General features: G+C 36.4%; 1 protein-coding gene across 1 annotated transcript; it reads right to left on the reverse strand.

The window, feature by feature from the left end:
- Positions 1 to 804: 804 nt before the first annotated feature.
- On the reverse strand, positions 805 to 19,419 carry LOC115888720 (sialin-like). The gene is made up of 9 exons (XM_030908532.1): positions 19,258 to 19,419; positions 19,150 to 19,202; positions 18,571 to 18,719; positions 16,356 to 16,578; positions 16,124 to 16,242; positions 11,083 to 11,295; positions 4,435 to 4,677; positions 1,122 to 1,403; positions 805 to 971 (listed from the first exon to the last, which is right to left on the reverse strand). Exons 2-9 carry the CDS (start codon positions 19,175 to 19,177, stop codon positions 822 to 824), a joined length of 1,407 nt encoding a protein of 468 aa, XP_030764392.1. The 5' UTR covers positions 19,178 to 19,202; positions 19,258 to 19,419; the 3' UTR covers positions 805 to 821.
- Positions 19,420 to 20,075: the final 656 nt, after the last annotated feature.

Consider the following 20,075-nt stretch of genomic DNA (forward strand, 5'->3'; position numbering starts at 1 on the left):
TTGATTATTTTTGGGAGATCATTAGTTTATCATCTTGTTCTAACGTGCTCAATGTGTGTAGACTGTTCAATTTATAATTTGTAGTTAATCAATTTTTTTCTTGATTATTTTTGGGAGCTCAATACTCTATGATTGTGTTCTAGGGTGCTCAAATATTGTATACTGTTCTAATCTTTTTTTTGACTATTTTTGGGAGATGAATACTCTATGATTGTGTTCTAATAAGCTCAAATAGCGTGGACTGTTCTAATCAATTTTTTCTCTTGGTCATTTTTGTGAAAACAACCTCTATGATTGAAAATAATGCTCTATGATTTTGTTTCAATGTGATCAAATAGTGTGTTGTTGTAATATTTTTTTTCATTTACTATTTTTGGGAGATCATACTCTGTGATTGTGTTCTAAGGTGCTCAAATAGTGTAGACTGTTCTAATCATTCTTTTACTATTTTTGGGAGATCAATACTCTATGATTGTATCCTAAGGTGCTCAAATAGTCTGAACTGTTCTAATCACTTTCTTTCTTCATTATTTTTGAGAGATCAATACTCTATAATCTTGTTCTAAGGTGCTCAAGTAGTGTGGTATTTTCTAATCAGTTTTTTCTTGATTATTTTTGGGAGATTAGTACTCTATGGTCTTGCTCTAAAGTGCTAAAATAGTATTGGATCAGTAGTGTCAATACGGATCGAGTTACGAATAGTACAAAAGAATTTTTAAAATTTTATAAAGAAGACAAACTAAGTGAAAATAGGTAAAATTAAAAAAAACATCATTTCATATTTAATTAATTTTATTTGCCACCATATCAACTATATAACTTTAACGTCTGGGATTTCCTTCCCCTTCACTTTGATCTGCTTTATTCCATTTTTGTTCTTCTCCAGATCCAAACGCCATATAAACTAGTATTTCGATGACGTATAAAACTATCGTCACCCAAAATATTATCCTCCAGGATCTAATAGAATCCTGAAAAAGGTAATGGTAAGTAGCATAAAAAATATGCGTTGTCCTATTAATGCGCACGTAAACGGATCTCGTAAACCAGAAGTGTGTACCTCTCAACATGATAAAATTCGCAGACTTAAAATATTTTACTTTTTTTAAAGCTATACTTACATCATCTTTTGTCAATTTGCCAACGACTATAGGGACCATAATGCCAGGAATAGTGGCCGCGCTATTGGTCAGTGCCACAAGTGTTCCTGCAAAGTTCGGTGCGATATCGATGTGGTTCGATAAAAATCCACAGAAAATCCCACCAATCGCGGTGGTAGCGACTGTCATCAGGACAACGGCCAATGTCCTGTGCTCTACGTAGCACAAAACAAGGAAACATGCCAGTGGAACGATGGAGGCGAATCCAGTGGCTATCTTCCTAGCCGCTGTTGTTGAAATTTTCTGAAAATAAAACGCATAGTTACTATATCTACGTATTTTTACAAACTACAATCTTTTTAGTGTGATTCAAGTATAATTTTACGCTAAAGTTGTAACAGATTATTATAAAAACCATAACATAAAAAATAAAACTAATACATTTAGCAACAGTATACTAAATAATATATAACATATTTAAACTTCAATAATTGATAATAAACATTAGGTATAGGAACTTCAAAAGAACTTCAGAAGTAGAATGTAGAATGAGTAAGATGCCGTTAATCACTGCGACCTTAAAGATCTATTGTGTGCCCCCCTTCCTTGAGTCATCACACAGTCTATAACCCATCATACCCCTGTTGTAGAGGGGACAGGGTATTTCCCATCCTCCTCTGGCAACAGTTCTTCCTCCGAGGGTACACACCCTTCCACTGTTGGAGTTTGGCCCTCCGTGCCGCCCTTCACAGTCGAGGAGCTTGCGTCCGACTGAGGAACCCGTGAGGTGGAGACTGGAGGATCTGTCTCCATTTTCTCCACCTCTTTAACTTGGTCTCTCCTTAGACCTGATACCGGTGTTGTCCCGTATCTATAATAGAGGATATGTCCGTCTTTTTCTATTACCTCCTTGGATTTGAGTTGATGACTCCTCCCTCGAGTTGATGACTCGCCAACTCGATGTCCTTACATTGAAGTTCTGACCCTGAATAAGGCTCAGCAGGTAGGTTGTGTCTGTCCCCTTGCTCCTCGGCAGAAAGACCGTGATGGCCCCCCATTTAGGTATGTTTTCTCCCTTCACTGCAACCAGTTCCTGCCCCTGCCAATTTTTAAGGTTAAGTGCGATTTCCACCAACCAATTCGCCGATTCTTGAGATACACAATCTATGAGGATCATGCCCACCCGAAACTGTATCCCCGCAAAACGCAGCTGACCCACATTTTGTAGATAGCTGTGTTGCGATCCGATCGCCACTACTTCGTCCAGTATAGCCTCTTCTAGAGACGTTTGCTGGTCGGTGGTCAGAGCAACCTCTGGGAAATCCTTTGGCAGCACCGCCATTTTCACTTGTCCAGCAATAGCGGCAAAGCTGGTGATACGTCCCTGCTTGCCTCCCGGTGTTGGCTAGAAGCCTAATTTAGTACAAACTGCAACGTTGTTTAAAATCCTAATTCACAGAAATACAAAACTAATATGGCGTCTAAGTCGCGTTTTATCCTAAATTGGGATAATTATAGTAAAAATATTATTTTTATGATTTAGTTAGAGACATATGTCAGATGGCAGTGAAGGAAAACAAAACAAAAGTATTTAAGTGTGGAGGATGTTTGAAGATCATAATTATTGAAACACTTTAACCGACTCTGTAACTCGTTACCCAAGGCAAAAAAGTTAAACGCAAACAACTTTATTGATAAATGTATTGTTTCTACTTTGAAAAATACTAATGGGCCTTAAAATTAAAGAAGTTCTAATAATTTTCTTGAATTTTTTTTTAGTAAAATGCGAATAATTTATTCGCAGTCGAAAAAATTGTTTCCGCGTGTTTTTTAGAGTCAAATATTTCAATGTATTCAAAAAGTAGGAATTGCTATTTTAGGAACGAAACATTTACTTATTTAACAACATGGCGGCTTTCACTTTGTTGTTTTGGAGATTAAGATGGAGTAGTTCGAGTAGTCGCATACTGGACTAATAAAGTCGCAGTTCGGCCTTAACAGGTAGTATACTAGTCGCAAGATTGCCTAATTTAGTCATCCTAGAGTCTAGCTTGTGCCGCCCTCTATAATCTAAATAAACGAGGGAGTGGATAAACTATCGGTAATATATGTCGATGTATATTTAAATTTAGTTTTATATGTACCTTTATTATGTCCCGTTTTAATTAAGTTTTTTTTATAAAAATAAAAGCAGCACTGAACTGTCTGACTGAACAGAACAATGAAGTGAAAATTTAAGATTTAAGGTTATGGTTCAATACAGTTGCAAAAGGTAGTGACTCGACGTCCTACCAACGTAAGAATAAGGAAATCTAAACAACGTTGGAATTAGTAAAATAGACGACGTTTGCATAACGTTGGAATAGGTCCTGAAACTGACGTCGGAAAACTCTATATTGTCCAACGTTGTAACTACTTTGTCCGAATCACCTAAAGATCACTTAAGCAAAAAAGGTTACAAGACAACGTTTATTCGACGTCGCAGAAGCTTCTACTTTGCTGTAGTACTAGTCCAACGTCGGTACAACGTTATAAAAACGTTTAAATTTATTTTAATACCCAAGGTAGGGAGCTAACTATTTTTTGTAACTAATCCAACGTTGTGTTTAGTAAACATGTGGTCGCAAGTCGTGAAAATGCTACTTGGGTGCGATCCGATCGCCACTACTTCGTCCAGTATAGCCTCTTCTAGAGATGTTTGCTGGTCGGTGGTCAGAGTAACCTCTGGGAAATCCTTTGGCAGCACCGCCATTTTCACTTGTCCAGCAATAGCGGCAAAGCTGGTGATACGTCCCTGCTTGCCTCCCGGTGTTGGATGCCCTAATCAAAAGTTGACATACGGTATGCCGTTCTATTCAGAATATCATTTTCTATCGAATAAAGTAAAATAATACCGAGGGTGCCATTTAAAAATCAAAAGTTGTAGTCGTTTCCGGTGAAACAGGAAGTAACTGAAAACAATTAAATACGTCAGTCATTCATAATTTATGATATACTAACATACCAAATCTCGTTTTTTATCTGAAGAAATAAAAAAGTTATAGGAGTCAGCCATTTTTGAGATGCACCCGGTATACGTATTTAGAAGAGTTTGATTGAACCGCCAAAAATTATCAGTCAAATGTTTTTTTTTAAATATTGGTACCGAGTCCCGAAAGAACCGGGAATTCATAATTTCGAGTCACGGTACTTTCGGTACCAGGGTTTTCCTGGGTACTCTGCAGACCACAATGACTGGAAGGTCAATGCGTAAGAAAACGGCGCGAAGTGCAGTGATGCTAAATCTATGAATTGTTCCCCCAATTTAGAGTAAAAAATAATAAAATTAACTCACTTTTTTTTCTCGTAGTGTGTCTAGGGTTTTACTCAATATTATCGAGAACAGCCACATGGTAAAGAAGGGTAGGGACGTCAAAATGGCATTTTCCGATATTTTGAACTTGAGCACGCCCTTCATGTACAGGGGCAGCTCGATAAGTACCATGTACCAGCCCCAATTGCTGCAGGTGTGAGCGATTAGAATGGCTAGGAAAGCAGGCGAGGTGAGAGCTGATTTCCAAGGAAGTTTCGGGGTTTCCTAGAAAAAAGATTAAAAAAGAAATAGAAAAATAGTGCAATTATTGTAAAAACATTAAAAAATATCTATCTTCTTCTAAAATGGTACTTATCATCGTTTTTTCAATCGTTTTGAATTTAGCGATCGCGTTACCTATTTGATTAAATATCTTTATATATACAGGGTGTCCCAGAAATGAGTGCAGATATTTTAAGGGGTGGTAGATCTGTTCAAAATAAACATATTTTCTCTTTACCATTTTTAAAATAAATTGAAAATAACCGAGTTATTTAACTTTGAAAATTTAAAAAAATAATCGCAACATTTTGAGAACCACCGGCAGATATCGCCAACTACATCCAATTATCCGGATCAAACCCGGATTTCAGTTAATTCGACGCACTGTGTTGCCATAGGGACAAGAAAGTATATGTTAAAAGTAAGTCATAAAATCACAACACCTGAGGAGTTTGCAGAGATGCATTACATTTTTAAGATTGTGATATTATTACATAAAATAAATTAAAAGTTAAATGTTTAATAATGTATTAAAAAATGTGTTAAAAAAGTTAAATTAAAAAAACTTACCCAACATTAAAAAAGATACTTATGACAGATCGATGTAACTGTGACAGGTCTCTTTTTCGATATACACTTAACTAAAATACACTTCATTGTGCTGCTTTACTTGTACATGCTGTAGTTATTATAATAACTACTAAAATAACAGTCCCCATTTTTAACACATTATTTTGAATCACTGATTTACAAAACACCTTGAAAGGCACACATTACTTTGAATACCTTTCTGAATGAATAAATGTTGAGAATTATCTCCACTTTCCGAACTACTTTCAATCTATTATCAAGATCTTACCGCCACTTTCCGAACTACTTTCAATCTAAGAAAATACATGTTTCACTCAACAATTTTAAATACGTATTTTGTTTTTTCGCTATTTTTTCTATGTATTTCAACAATTCCATCGACAACCCAATCGTCGCGTCGGCCGCCGACCAAGAGAGCGGCGCATCACTGGTAACTGCTCCTTTGTCGAGCTTGCGTCATGCGAGGTTGCCGTAGTTTCAACAATTTCAAATTCAAGACACTCGAAGCAATCAAATTCTTATTAAATTTTAAAAATAAAACAGAAAAACATGAAAGGAAACAAACAAAACACAAATGAATTGGTTATTGATAAGGTCACAAAAAAGAAATTTCTAAAATGTTTATCGTAATTCAGAATTCAATACATCGAAAATAGCCCGACGAATAACCAATTCACTTTTGTTTTGTTTATTTCCTTTCATGTTTCTCTCTTTTATTTTTAAAATTTAATACGAATTTGATTGCTTCGAATGTCTTGAATTTGAAATTGTTGTAACTAGGGCAACGTTGCTTAACATCGTCGTCGACGCAAGCCCGCCACGACGGCGCGGCGACCGGCGACTCAAAGGACCAGTTCACACGCGGCGGTTCTTGGCTGACGGTTAGGCCAGAGAAGAACAACCGGTTAGGCTGTTGATGGAATTGTCGAAATACATCGAAAAAATAGCGAAAAAACAAAATACGTTGTCAATAATTGTTGAGTGAAACATGTATTTTCTTAGATTGAAAGTAGTTCGTAAAGTGGCGATAAGAGACAATAATTCTCAACATTTATTCATTCAGAAAGGTATTCAAAGTAATGTACGCTTTTCAAGGTGTTTTGTAAAACAGTGGTTCAAATAAAATAGAGAAACATGAAAGAAAACAAACAAAACAAAAATGAATCAATTATTCGTTGGGCTGTTTTCTAAATTTCTTGAATTGTATTCTAAATTACGATAAACATTTTAGGAATTTCTTTTTTTGACCTGATTGTGAATAATATGAATCATTTTATATTAAATTTATTCCAAAATAAAGTTATTTTGCAGCATAACAAAGATTTTCGTAAACGTCATAAACGTAACGTTTTAGTTAATTTTCGGTGGTTTTTGTTAAGTTTTCATTGAAAGGGTAAGTACTAAAAATAATTAATGTGTTTTTTTTCTATAATTATTAATAATGAGCACTGATAAAAGATTAAATTTAACATTCTAATTTTTTGAGTAGAAATTTGTCTATGAATTTATAAATGTAGAACTATGTTCCGCCGAACTATGTAGAACGTGGATAACATAGGAGGTTGCAACACTGCAAGGTTTAGATACATCGTAGGGAAATCTCAGGTGAATAAACAAGTGGCACTAAAAAGTTTTTTCAAATTTCCCGGAAAATGTCAAGAAAAATTTTAAATTTTCAACATTTTTTTTTCGCAAAAAAAACCTCATAGGCGTATTTCTGGGGTTGAACTATACTACCAGTTAAAATATTTGCACTTATTTCTGGGACACCCTGTATAATGTAAGGTTAATCAGCAAATATCCGGTATTATAGCAAATACTGGTAAATTCGGTAGCACAAAACGTTCGACATAAAGGCAAAAGACGTTTTGTTTTATACAGTGTGTCCTGCTAAAAGATGGGACCAATTTCATTTTAAGGGTATATGTTTCAATGAAATTGACAGCTTTAACACGTTTGTAGATGGACACATCCGGTACGTTTGCAGAGAACAATAGGGCAATAAAGATATTATGAAGTCCTGACAGCACCAGTGTCGGGTATTAGGGTTTTAATATTTATTTAAAGTTTTGTTAAAATATATTTTGTTACACAACATAAACTAATATGATATACAAATATTTATTTACCTATTAATGGCATTTTTAGTAATATTGGATTATACGAGTACACGCAATTATCGTACATATTAGTGAAGGAATCTAAAGTTTTTATTGTAAAATGAAGGTAACAGGTTACAAACCATAAATAACATAACTACAAAAAACAATGTCACACGTTTAGGAAAACATTTCAATTAATGTTAAGTATTACAATAATTAAAATACATAACATATGTAGGTAATTATAAATCATCCTCACTGAAGTCAGAGTCGTCAGAATTTCTAACTGAAATTTGCAGAGACTCTACTGTCTTTTCCAAGAGATTGTCAAGATCCCACATTTTTTACTCCTCTTTTATGACTCTATCAGGGTGTCCCAGTTCAAAAGAAACAAGACAATTTAAAGGCATTTCTGGTGTGAAAAGGACAAAACGGTGAAACACGTCAACATTATTTATTTTCGAAGAAATAAATGCGACTATTTTTGAAGCCCCTAATTCAAACCCCCAGCGTTGGTGACATATCCATCCTTAAAATCTTTAATGTAATGCGGGGTCTCGAGTAGCACATCATTTGAAAGGTTATCAAAGCCTCTTTTCAGCGCCGTCTCATTTTTGGAGTTTTTGGTGGTCACATTTTGGTGGAATCGGGCTGAAAATCTATCTCTAGGATTGGTATCCGGCCAGTAGCGACAATTGTGGCGATTTACTTTTCCATTGAGGAAAAATGTACATTCATCTGGAAAGTACATGTTGAAAAGAAGACGTGACGTAGCAATGAGCATTTCACTTAGTTCTTCACAGCATTCTAATCGTCTATCGAAATTATCTTCGTTCAGTTTTTGGACCAGATGAAGTTTGTGGAAGTTTAGTATCCTGTGAACACTATATACTCTTACTTATTCCTGTGGCTGTTGCCAATTGTCTAACACCCATTCTTGGTTCGGCATGGATTTGTCCCAGAACTACTATTTGCATCGCCTCATTGTTAACCGCACTAGGTGGAACTTCTCGCTTCTTTGTACGAACACTTCCAGTTCCTCTAAATTTAGCTACTAATTCCAGCACAAGAACAGTAGCCGTACAAAATATTAAGAATACTTCCAAACTGAATGACAAGATGAAAAAGATTTAGCAGTACTGCCTCAAAAGAAGATAAGATATTAATAAAAACAATTTTTTACCTACCAAAAACTTGTTTGCATTTTTGTTTCTAATCGGCTAATACACGTCTTCTTTTCAACGTGAATACTTTTTGGATGAATGTACATTTTTCATATACGGAACAGTAAATCGCCACAATTGTTTCAAAGCAGGGCACTGCTTTTTGTGTTTTATTCATTATGCAAAATCTTGTTCATTTAATGTAAATTTCTTATTTTAAACCCTATTTCGATTCTCAATCAAATATCAAAGCATCATCAATTTATGAAAAGTTTATTTTTCAGTCCGATTCCACCAAATGTGACAAAAACTCCAAAAATGAAGAGGCTTTAATAACCTTTCAAATGATGTGCTACCCGTCCCCGCATTATATTTAAGATTTTAAGGGTGGATGTCACCCCCGCGTGGGGTTTGAATTAGGGACTTCAAAAATAGTCGCATCTTATATATCGAAAATAAAGTTGACGTGTTTCACCGTTTTGTCCTTTTCACACCAGAAATGCATTTAAATTGCCTTGTTTCATTTGAACTGGGACACCGTGTATGTGTCTGTTTTATGACTGTATGTGACGTGGTTTATGGCATTTGTCCAATTTTCGGCAGAGATTTTTCTTATCGACATATTCATAAGTTCTCTCTTTTTTTAGTAGGAAAGGCAACACAAGAGTGCATGTAAAACAAAAACCAACCAAGCTTAACCAACTGTAAAATAAATAATACCTGTGGTTGTTGCCCAAACCTTTGAAACAGAAATGCAATATCTTCAGCACGAAGGAAATAGAGGAAATATTTGAAAGTGCTGCTTTAATTTGATAAAAGTTGTTTTTATATTTTAATTTTTTTCCGCTGGTTCTGATAAGGAAAAAACGGTAAATACCGGTAAGCCGGTAATTCCATGTTTTAAATTACCCTTTACCAGTAAATTTAAAAGGCGGTAAATTTGCAATCCCTAATTGTATTGGTTAGAATTAGCAACAAGTGCGAGGAAGCTCTGAGTTCAGAGCAATTAGGTTTCAGACGATGCATGGGAACCAAGAAGCACTATTTACAATGGAAACGCTTCTGCAGAGGTGTTTGGAAGTAAAAAGACCTGTATACCTACGCTTTATTGATTTTGAAAAGGCTTACTTTTCGTGTCCAGCACACTAAGCTAATATGAAGTCTGCAGAGCATCCAGCTAGATGACATGAAAGATATTAGGCTGATTTCGCATTTGTATTGGAACCAAACAGCTACTATTACCGTGAATAACAGAGAATCTAGACCTATTAATATGAAACGTTTATTATTCAACTTTTTTTCAGAAAACACATCTAGAGAATCCCTAAGTGGTAAAAAAGGAATTGTTATGGGAGGAGAAATAATAGATAATATCAGATATTCCGACGATACCGTAATTGTAGCAGAAAATCTCGTAGATCTACAAGAAATAGTAAACAGAGTCAATGAAGCTTGTATGAATTAGGGGCTCTATTAATATAAATAAAACTAAATATATGGTTGTGAGCACAAAATAGAAATCAACCAGAAGGTTGACTCCCAAACTGCGCGCGAAACGGTGGTTAACCTAAAAATTCCATTATGAGCGGGTAACACCTGTCAATGTAGCGGTGTTATCGGTTTAGTCAGGGCAGGTCAGGATTTAGTTGAATTCTGACTATCGCAGAAGACAGCACCTGTTCGTAGCGTCGAGTCCATTGAGTTATCTATACAAACTTTACCTTTCGAAATAACGTATTACGCTCAGTCTGTAATCACATATCAGATAATAAAAATACTTATTCAATATAACTCTGACAACAGCCTGCGAAAGCGTTTTAATCCGGCCCTGAGAGTTACCCGCTGCTAATATGGCGTCGCGATTCGTGAAACGTCATCAAATTCGGCAGAGTCGGCGTTCTGGTTGATTTCTATTTTGTGGTTGTGAGTAAAGTAGATGTCGGCGATCGAATGAAGAAACGTTGGAGAGAGTGGCGAAGTTTAAATACCTAGGCTGTTGGATTAGCCAATATCTATCCTTCATACGAAATCAGATGTCGCGTAGAACAAGCACTGAACATCAAAATAAGGAGAAGTTTACAAAATGTTATCTGTGGTCGATTTTTGTGTATGGATGTTTGACGTGGACACTTAATAAAGAATAAACGATAAATAAAATCGAAGCATTTGAAATGGACATACAGAAGAATGTTTAAAATATCTTGGACCACCAGAACCATAAATGAAGAAGTTCTTCGAAGAATGGAGCACGACAGACTACTTCTGAATGCCTGAAAATGCCTAGATCATATAACCAGAGGACCTCGATATGAGTTTCTCCGACTGATCCTTGACGGAAAAATCGAAAGAAAGAAGTGGATTGGGCGCAAGAGGCTTTTGTGGTTGAGGAACTTGCGGCAATGGACGAGCTTGAGCGCGGATGAATTACTCCATGTAGCGCAAGATCGAGAGCGATACAGAGATATTGTTAGCATGGTAGTCGTCAACGTTCACTAGGAACATGACATTTGAAGAAGAATTGTATTGTTATAAATCGAAATTTTAGTATTTACCTGACTCTTGGTAGATTGGCTGGCTTGTTTTTGATCGAGTGACGTCATAATATATTCTCTTTCTTCGGGACTGATCAATTTTTGAGATGCGGGGGTATCGGCTATCATGCACATCCAGAGAAATAACCAAATGGCGCTGACCGAACCTTCGATGTAAAAAACATATTTCCAATCCAAATAATTCGCTATCAGGCCAGCTGCCAGCATAAAACTCTAAAATAAACTTAGTTTCTTTAATTTTTTTTTCTGTCTATCCGCTTTCTATAGGGGATAGACAAAAAAGACGGTCAAGTGGTGTAAAAAGAAAACACGCCTATCATCTTTGAAATTCAAACCAAAATTAATCACTTAGAGTAAAATCACCCAATATAATCATTCTGGTTTGCATATTTTCATCCAGTTTGCTATTTCATATCCCGCTGCAGTGATAGCTTTACGCCACGGACAAAGATGGACAAAGACATTGGTGTGAAGTTCCATTTTGGTGGTACGATGTCTCGTCCGAGAACACAGGTTGTAATGAATAATGACGAATGGTTTAATTTATTTATAATAAAAAGTTTAAAACAACTTTAAATTTAAACCTACTAAAAGTAAATACAAAAATTAGAAATTCGACTGGTAATTGTGAAGTCAAAATAATTCGGGGAAAAATAAATAAATGTTCGGGGATGGGGGGCATACCTTTAACAGATAGAACGGTATTTAGCCTACAGTCTGCAGACGATCAGGCAGCACTAGCAGAGGATAAATAAGACCTAGGATATATGGTCTGCAAACTAATAGAAACCGATGTAGACTGAGGACTAACAATAAATATGGAAAATTGTAACCTACAACTGGAAAATTCAGAAGAAATAGAAGCCTGTGAAGAATATAAATATTTAGGGGCTACATTTAACAAAACGGGTTCAGAAGAAAGAGAGTGATACAGGCGTGATACAGGAATCCTCTGAAGCAAAAGTATTAGGAAACGTAGGAAATACAATATATCATAACACTCTAATTAAAAGTAATTTGGTATACGGTTCAGAAACTTGGAGAATGAATGTAGAATGTAGAATGTTTAGGAGGGGAGTTAATCACCGCGACCTTATAGATCTATTGTGTGTTCCCCTTTCTTGAGTTATAACGAGTTATAACTCATCATACAGTCTCAGGGCTTTAAGAAAAGCCAGTATCTGAGACGGCTCCACAGAGGCCAGCTCTCCATCCTCGACATCAGACGTACCAAGGTTCATGGCACGAATGGTCGTCGTCTCGGCGCACTCAGTGATAAGGTGTTCTGGTGTTTCCCCATTTTCCCCACAAAATCTGCATTCGCCGTTGTTTCTCAGTTTCAGCTTACTGAGTTGTTCGTTGAGGAGACAGTGTCCTGTTAGAAACCCCGTGACAATCCGAAGATTGTTTTTACTTAAATCAAGGAAAACCTTTGATTTTTCTCGGTCATAAGTTCTAAGGAACTTTTCGAGTGTCTTAGACCGTTGGAGGACACCCATTCCAAGTTACGGATGGAGTCTTCCAGATTCTTCAGTTCCGCTTTCAGTTGGTTCCCGTTTGGAAAACAGAACGGTTCTGGTCCAGTTAGTGGAGTGTTCGCTCCTTTTCTAGCTAGATCATTTGCTTTTCATTGTCTTCCATCCCTTGGTGAGCAGGCACCCAGAGTAGGAGGACTTTATTTTCTTTGCCTAACTTGTTGAGCTTCTCTAGGCATTCTTTGACCAACTTCGAATTGATGGTTACTGAGTTGATCGCGTTAAGTGCTGCTTGACTATCGGATAGAATGGCAATTTCCTGTTTTCGATAGTTCCTATCTAAGATAAATTGTACGCATCTTTCGATAGCGCAAATTTCTGCCTGAAGGAGACTGGGGTAGGTGCCCATTGGTTCGGAGTATTCAGTTTTCGGCCCAAATACTCCTATCCCTGTCCCTGCTTTAGTTTTGGAAGCATCAGTATACCACGTGATGGTATGGTCTTTTATATGCTGAGTAAGCGTTACTTTTGGAGAATGATAGAACAACATAAAAGAATAATAGAAGCAACCGAAATGGATGCACTCAGAGGATCGATTAGAGTATCCAGAACCCAGAGAGTGAGAAATGAAAATATCCGGGAACAAATGGGAATTCACGACACGATTATGACTGACATCGAAAAAAGGCAACTTGTCTGGTACGGCCATGTACAGGGTGGTCGAAATTGGTCTGTTTTAACAGAGAAAACCTATTTCCTGACTAGATAGAGCAAAACCGATGTAGATGTCATGGGCTCGATTTCTGAGACTCGTTTAATGTCATAAACCGCCTGTTGATATTCTCACTGCCAACTGAGATAGGGGTCTTTTTGAATTTTTTACCATTTTGAAAATTGCCCATAATTTTTTTATTTTGCGGAATAATAAAATTCTGTAAAGACTTTCCCAAGGCACTTGTTTAAGCACAATTCAGTGGCGTAGTCAGTTTTTTTCTATACTTGCTCTTTTTGTCCGAAATAATAAAAAATATAATTATTTAAATGGAAATCATAGTTGGCTATGAACTTAAAAAAATGTTGATGTGTAACCCTTTCCAACGATATAAAGTTATGGGTATTTATTTCTAAGAATGGAAGAAATATTAGGGTTTTTTATCTTTGTATCGAAGCGGGCCTTGATTTTATGTTGATCTAGTTGCCTAATTATTTTTTATCGCAATTTAATATTGTATATTATTATTTTTCTGTAAAATTAAAGACTTTTGAAAAGAAAGATCAACATTCTATATTAGTTTTACCAATTACAATTAAAAAGCCATTAAATGAAGAATTTAGAGAGAATCGGATTGGAACAAAGGACCCCATATCTTGGCCTGCTAGGTCCTGTGATTTAACTTCTTTCGACTTTTTTATGGGGGAAATTAAAAGACCTTATATTATAAGAGAAGAATCATTGGACGAAAGAAGAATTGCAGAAGGCTACTAGCAAGCTTTTGGGCTTATTATACCAGTTCGCCTAATAAATCGCTGTAACTCTGTGCGCAAAAGATGTTTATTGTGTATTCAACAAAGAGGTGCTCAGTTTGAAAATCTTAGATGATTTATTTTAGAAAACTATATTCGTTACTCAAAAAATACGCTTTTTAGCTTTGTTCTTTGTTTATTGTATAGATTTCAATTGTAACTACTAAAACTAATATAGAATGTTAGTTTACCTTTTCAAAAGTCTTTAATTACGCAGATAAATAATAATATACAATATTAAATTGCGATAAAAAATAATTAGACAACTAGGTCAACAGAAAATCAAGGCACACTTCGATACAAAGATGAAAAACCTAATATTTCTCTCATTCTTAGAAATAGGTATCCATAACTTTATATCGTTCGAAATGGTTAAATGCCAGCATTTTTTTAAGTTCATAGCCAACTACGATTTCCATTTAAAAAATTATATTTTTTATTATTTCTGACAAAAAGAGCAAGCATAGAAAAAAACTGACTACGCCACTGGATTGTGCTTAAAAAAGTGCCTTAAGAACGTCTTTACAGAATTTTATTATTCCGCGAAGTACAAAAGTTATGGGCAATTTCCAAAATAGTTAAAAATTCAAAAAGACCCCGTATCTCAGTTGGCAGTGAAAATATCAACAGGCGGTTTATGCTATTAAAGGTGTCTCAGAAATCGAACCCATGACATCTATGACGGTTTTGTTCTAACTAGTCAGGAAATAGGTTTTCTCCGTTAAAACAGACCAATTCCGACCACCCTGTACATCAAGGTATGGATGACAACAGATTACCAAAAAAAAACAATGTATTGGATACTACATCACTGGAAGAAAAGAGGTCGCTCAAAAAGAACTTGACACGAAGGAGTTTGTAAAACCATGGATGTGAGAAATTTAGACGATGGCCAATGGGAGGATAGAAAAAAATGGAGTCTAGATATCGGGCAACGTTATCGCCACGTTCTAAACCGATTGGATATAGAGAACGATAAAAAAATTAACTTCTTAGATATTACTTTACATCATACCAATCAAACCATAAAAACCGAATGGTATACAAAGAAAACTTGGTCCTCAAGATATCTCAATTTTTTATCTAACCATCCAGCTAACCAAAAAAGATCGGTGATAATTGGCTTGGCGGCTCTAGGAGATGCGAGACCTTGTCGTTGGTGGGGAAGCTGCTAGTCAGATGCTCCGGGGAATCCCCTGTGGCACTTTGGCTAGGTCTATGGAGCATCTCATTATCTTGTCCCTGGCTGTAGTGTCGTGGTCAGGAAATTACACCAAGACGTACAACGATGGGACTACTCTTTCCGTCATACTAGGCGCCATTTACTGTCTGGGGTTATGTATCACGGGTGTGGGCGGTCATTAGCTTAACCGCCCGGTCTAAGAGGAGACAAACCAACAACCTAAATCTAGTGATGGCGGGACCAGGTCAAAGGCATGCTGGCTATAGATAGAAGAATAGCCTCTTTTGGTCTCAACCTTGCGACACCAGGAGACAACCCATTGTATTCTCGTCTCCCTTACAGCGGGGCTCTGTAGAAGTGGACCGACTAACTCTTGCGGTTTAATTGACCTCAAATCCAAGGAGATAATAGAGAAAGAGGGATATATCCTCTATTGTAGATTTGGGACAACACAGGTATCTGGTCTGAGGAGAGTGCAAGTTAAAGAGGTGGAGAAAATGGAAATAGATCTTCCAGCCTCCAGCTCACGGGTACCTGAGCTCGTAGGAGGTAGATACCCACTCCTCGGAGGATGAACAGTTGTTGTCAGAGAAGGATGGGAAATACCCTGTCCTCCGTACAATAGAAATATCCCCATGTATGTTGAGTTATAGACTGTATGATGAGGTATAACTCAAGTAAAGGTAACACAATAGATCTTTAAGGTTGCGGTGATTAACCCCTCCCCCTCTCTTATTCGTTCTACATTCAGTTTTCATACAGTTTTGATATGTTAAATTATCACTTTGGATGATTTCATTAAGATGATTAAAAGTGACAAGTGGGAATGAGTCTTTAGTAATGACAAAGAAGTACTTACAACAGTGCCTAGTGCAGTACCAGCATACACTATACTGCTCATAACGCTTCTCTCATTAGGAGGTGCCCAATGAGCCAGCAGTACGTGCATGCCTGGAAAAGTGACACCTCCACCCATTCCTGTAAATTGCAAAATAAAATTGTTGTCATTCGTCGAAATTGATTGAGTTAAACTGATTTGCTGATTTGTATAATTTTCTATTACACATTTATGCTAAATATTATTTAATTACCTTGGGCAACTCGTATTCCAATTAATGCAGCGTAATGAATCTCGGACATGATGGGTGAGAGTAGGGTGCCGACGACATTGATGGCGACGGAGAAGAACATCACCCATTTGGCGCTGAAGAGTTCTGCAATTCGACCTCCGGGAACTTGGGTTATCAAATAGCCCCAGAAATAGGAGCTGAGTAATAGACCTTGGACCATTTTTGACCAGACAAATGGACCATCCTGGAAAAGATCACAAATCATATTAATTATTAAATATTCTGTTTTTGTTATTGAATCATTTGTAGTTAAGACGTAATAAGAATCCAGGCCGGTTAGCTCGTCTGATGATGGGGTATAAGCCCCGAAACCGATAACGAGAGTGTGATTGATTTTCCCATAACGGCAAACAAACATAACTTTTTATTATTTTCAGTTTGGTATTATATTCTCGTTATTATGACTACAAGGTTGGTTCATTGTTAATTGTTTATAACCATTCGGTGGCTTTAAGGTGACAGGTGATTTTCGTTATGCTCTTCCCGGCAACATCTTCAAGATTTATGAAGCTGTAACCTCCGAGGAAACAATTACGTATCATAGGATACGTAAATCCGGCTTTGTATAGCAAAGCCGGACAACAATACAGAAAATACAGGACCCTTTCCCCTTCCTTTGGCTCCTTGCAGCTTCCGCAAACTTCGTTAAAAGGATACTCACTCTGGCCGCATGTTCACCAACTATTGGCCAGTGTCCTGTATATACCGCCGTTGGCCTGGCGATATATCCCTAAACGACTTAATTATATGGCTGCCCTCCAGACAGAAAATGGAGGTAAATGTATTTTTTATGGTATTGAGAGGAGTAAAAATTCTTCTATATGTCTAGCCCTAGGTAAAATCCTCGCCTTGCAAGTTTATCAGCGCGTTCGTTCCCTTCGATGTTCATGTGGCCTGGAACCCAAATCAAGGTATGTCTTACTTACTTGCTACGTAGGATAATTTGTCGTATGATTTTTTAACTATTGTCAAGGTGTATGTGGCGCCATCTGTCGGAGAAGCGAGTAACTATAAAACGTGTATTGCTGGTTACCCACAAGAAATCTGAATACATTTTTTGTTGAGGCGCCATCTCTTAATCAAGTCGACAAGTAAGCGAATCGGACAACAGAATTTTCTGGTAGATGGCAGAAAGTTACCGATAATTTTAGAACGTTCCAGAAACACTCACCACAGCTATGTAAAACGGTGCGATCGGCAGTTGGGACAGTTGGAAGTTTGAATATACCGCGTTTTAAATTATTGGGAATCGGACAATTTGGCGAAGGAATTTTATAAGTAGTTAATTGTGTGTTATATTAGTATTTTATCGTGAGTTTAAATTAGTGGACCCAGGGAATCCGTAACTCTATTTTAGAGGATGGTATTTTGGTAGTTGAGTTCAGCGTCGAGATGGCTGCTTGGCTGTCAGTGATTACTACAGTTTTCCGCCCATAAGATGTCTCCTCGCTCAGCCATTTGCAGGCCTTCCAAATGGCAAATATCTCTGCCTGGAATACACTTGATCTGTCCAGAAGCATATAACACCTTGCAATGTCAAGACCCTTCAAGAAAACCCTCACACCTACGCCTGATCCATCTTGGATCAGTAAATAGTGCAATATCGAATTCCTTCACTAGTTTTTTAAACTTTCACTCATTTCTGGTTGGAATTCTGTTACTAACTAGAAAGTTCTTGCCAAGTTCCAACCTAGGTGCCAGATGTCAGATCTGATGAAGAATCTGATGGTCCAGCAATAATATTCTTTGGTAATCTTCTAATAATACTGCTGTCAAAATAGGGTTTTTCCGTTCAGCAACCAGTTTCTCTGAGCCTTATTATACTACTAGAAGCCAGATTTATAATATGAAAATCTAATAGGAGGAGATGAAGGAGCACGTTATTAGAGCATCTGTGAGCGTCGATCTTAAGGCTCCTGTAATGCACAACCACGCACTTCTCTGTATCTTTCCAAGCTTGGAAAGATTGGTTGTCTTCTCTAAAGCTGGCCTCCATACCAGACCAGGGATCCATATGTGAGGATTGGTCGCACCATAGCATTGTATATCCATTTAGCCATACTCGGTTGGAGTCCACAGTCCCCAGTTCTTACCTATCATTATTTTACACGTATAGAGGACAACGTAGCTCTTTTTTATTCTTTCCTTATGACTATATACATACTAAACTACATACCTCGGCTGCATCTCCATGATCGCTACCACCAACTGCAGTGTGATTTACCATGCTCACTATCGCGACATGAAAATTCACCTTCAGTCCATAGATTATGCCCATACCGATGCAACCTAGTATTGCAAGTAGATATCGGGTTGATATTTTACCTAAAATCACATCAGCAGGTTAGCTTTAAACATATTTTCTAGTTTACCAAGAGCGAGTCCAACTGGGGACTCTTTCTAGTTCTGCAATTTGTTAAATTCCATCCTCAAGACCCAACCTTTTAATTCGAGGGTGATGGTATCTCCAAGGTCTACAGATAGGCGGTGTAAGCCTACAGTGGCCTGTGTATACTGCAATTTCTGGCCACTGTTAAAAGTAAAGTGTTTTGGTGTATTGTGGTGAATTAGTGTTTTATTTTGCTGTTGTATCACCAAAACTTCCTACCCCTAAATGAATCAGTCTTCATTGTTAGTAGAATATTATTATTATAATCATACGAACTTTTAAGACCTAACTAATTAAATATAATACTAATTAAGACCTAGCTAAATTTAATTTTTATGGCCACAAATATTTTTAAAAAAAGGTTACCGATCCCTCCTCTGGCTTCTACTTCCATCGTAGTTTATTTTGATTTTTGTACTCTACAAATAAAATTAACGATAGTTACAGTGATATAATAATAAACGCTTGACTTACATTCCTATCTTGAGCCTATACAGTAGAATGAATTATATACCTAAAGGAGTACCTAGATATAAAATGTTTCTTATTCAAATCTTGATCATTGTTTATTATTTATGTGGTTTAGCATGTGATTATTTTTAAAAATACATTTTCTTTCAAAATATCAAAAGAATGTCATAATTTGGTATGTAATTTTCAAAGTCAAAATTTAAATGACAAATAAAAATTCAATCTTTGCCAATGAGTAATTATTATTTCCTGGTATCAAAATAGTTTATAGAAAATTAACAAACGTATGAAAGTTTTCAGCTCTACAAAGTACAGCTTATTTTTATGTTTACTTCATGTAAAAATGTAATTTGTTGTATTAGGTCATGGTAGGTAAATTACCATTTCAAAACAACTTGTCTTTGTTATACAGGGTGTCCCAGGAATAAGTGCAAGTATTTTAAGATGTGGTAGATCTCGATAAAAGAAACATATTTTCCCTTTATCGTTTTTTAAATAAGTCCAAAATAAGGGAGTTCTTTACTTTGAAAATTTCCAAAAAAAAAATATTTTTTGTTAAAATTTTGAGAACCACTAGATCTTTTCTGGATTTTCTTTCTTGTAAATTTAATCTAATACCTATGTTGCCATATTATCAAGAAATTATGTTTTTTAACCAAAAAGTAAAAAAAATTCCTAAAAATTACGAATTTTCAAATTTTTTTTTCGCGAAAAAAACACATAGGCTTGAGTCTGGGGTTGAACTATACTACCAGTTAAAATACTTGCACTTATTCCTAGAACACCCTGTATAATAAAAATCGGGGACGAATGCTAATATA

Source organism: Sitophilus oryzae, unplaced genomic scaffold (genome assembly GCF_002938485.1).
Source record: "Sitophilus oryzae breed Bouriz unplaced genomic scaffold, Soryzae_2.0 scaffold_1167_pilon_pilon, whole genome shotgun sequence".
Classification (NCBI taxonomy): domain Eukaryota; kingdom Metazoa; phylum Arthropoda; class Insecta; order Coleoptera; family Curculionidae; genus Sitophilus; species Sitophilus oryzae.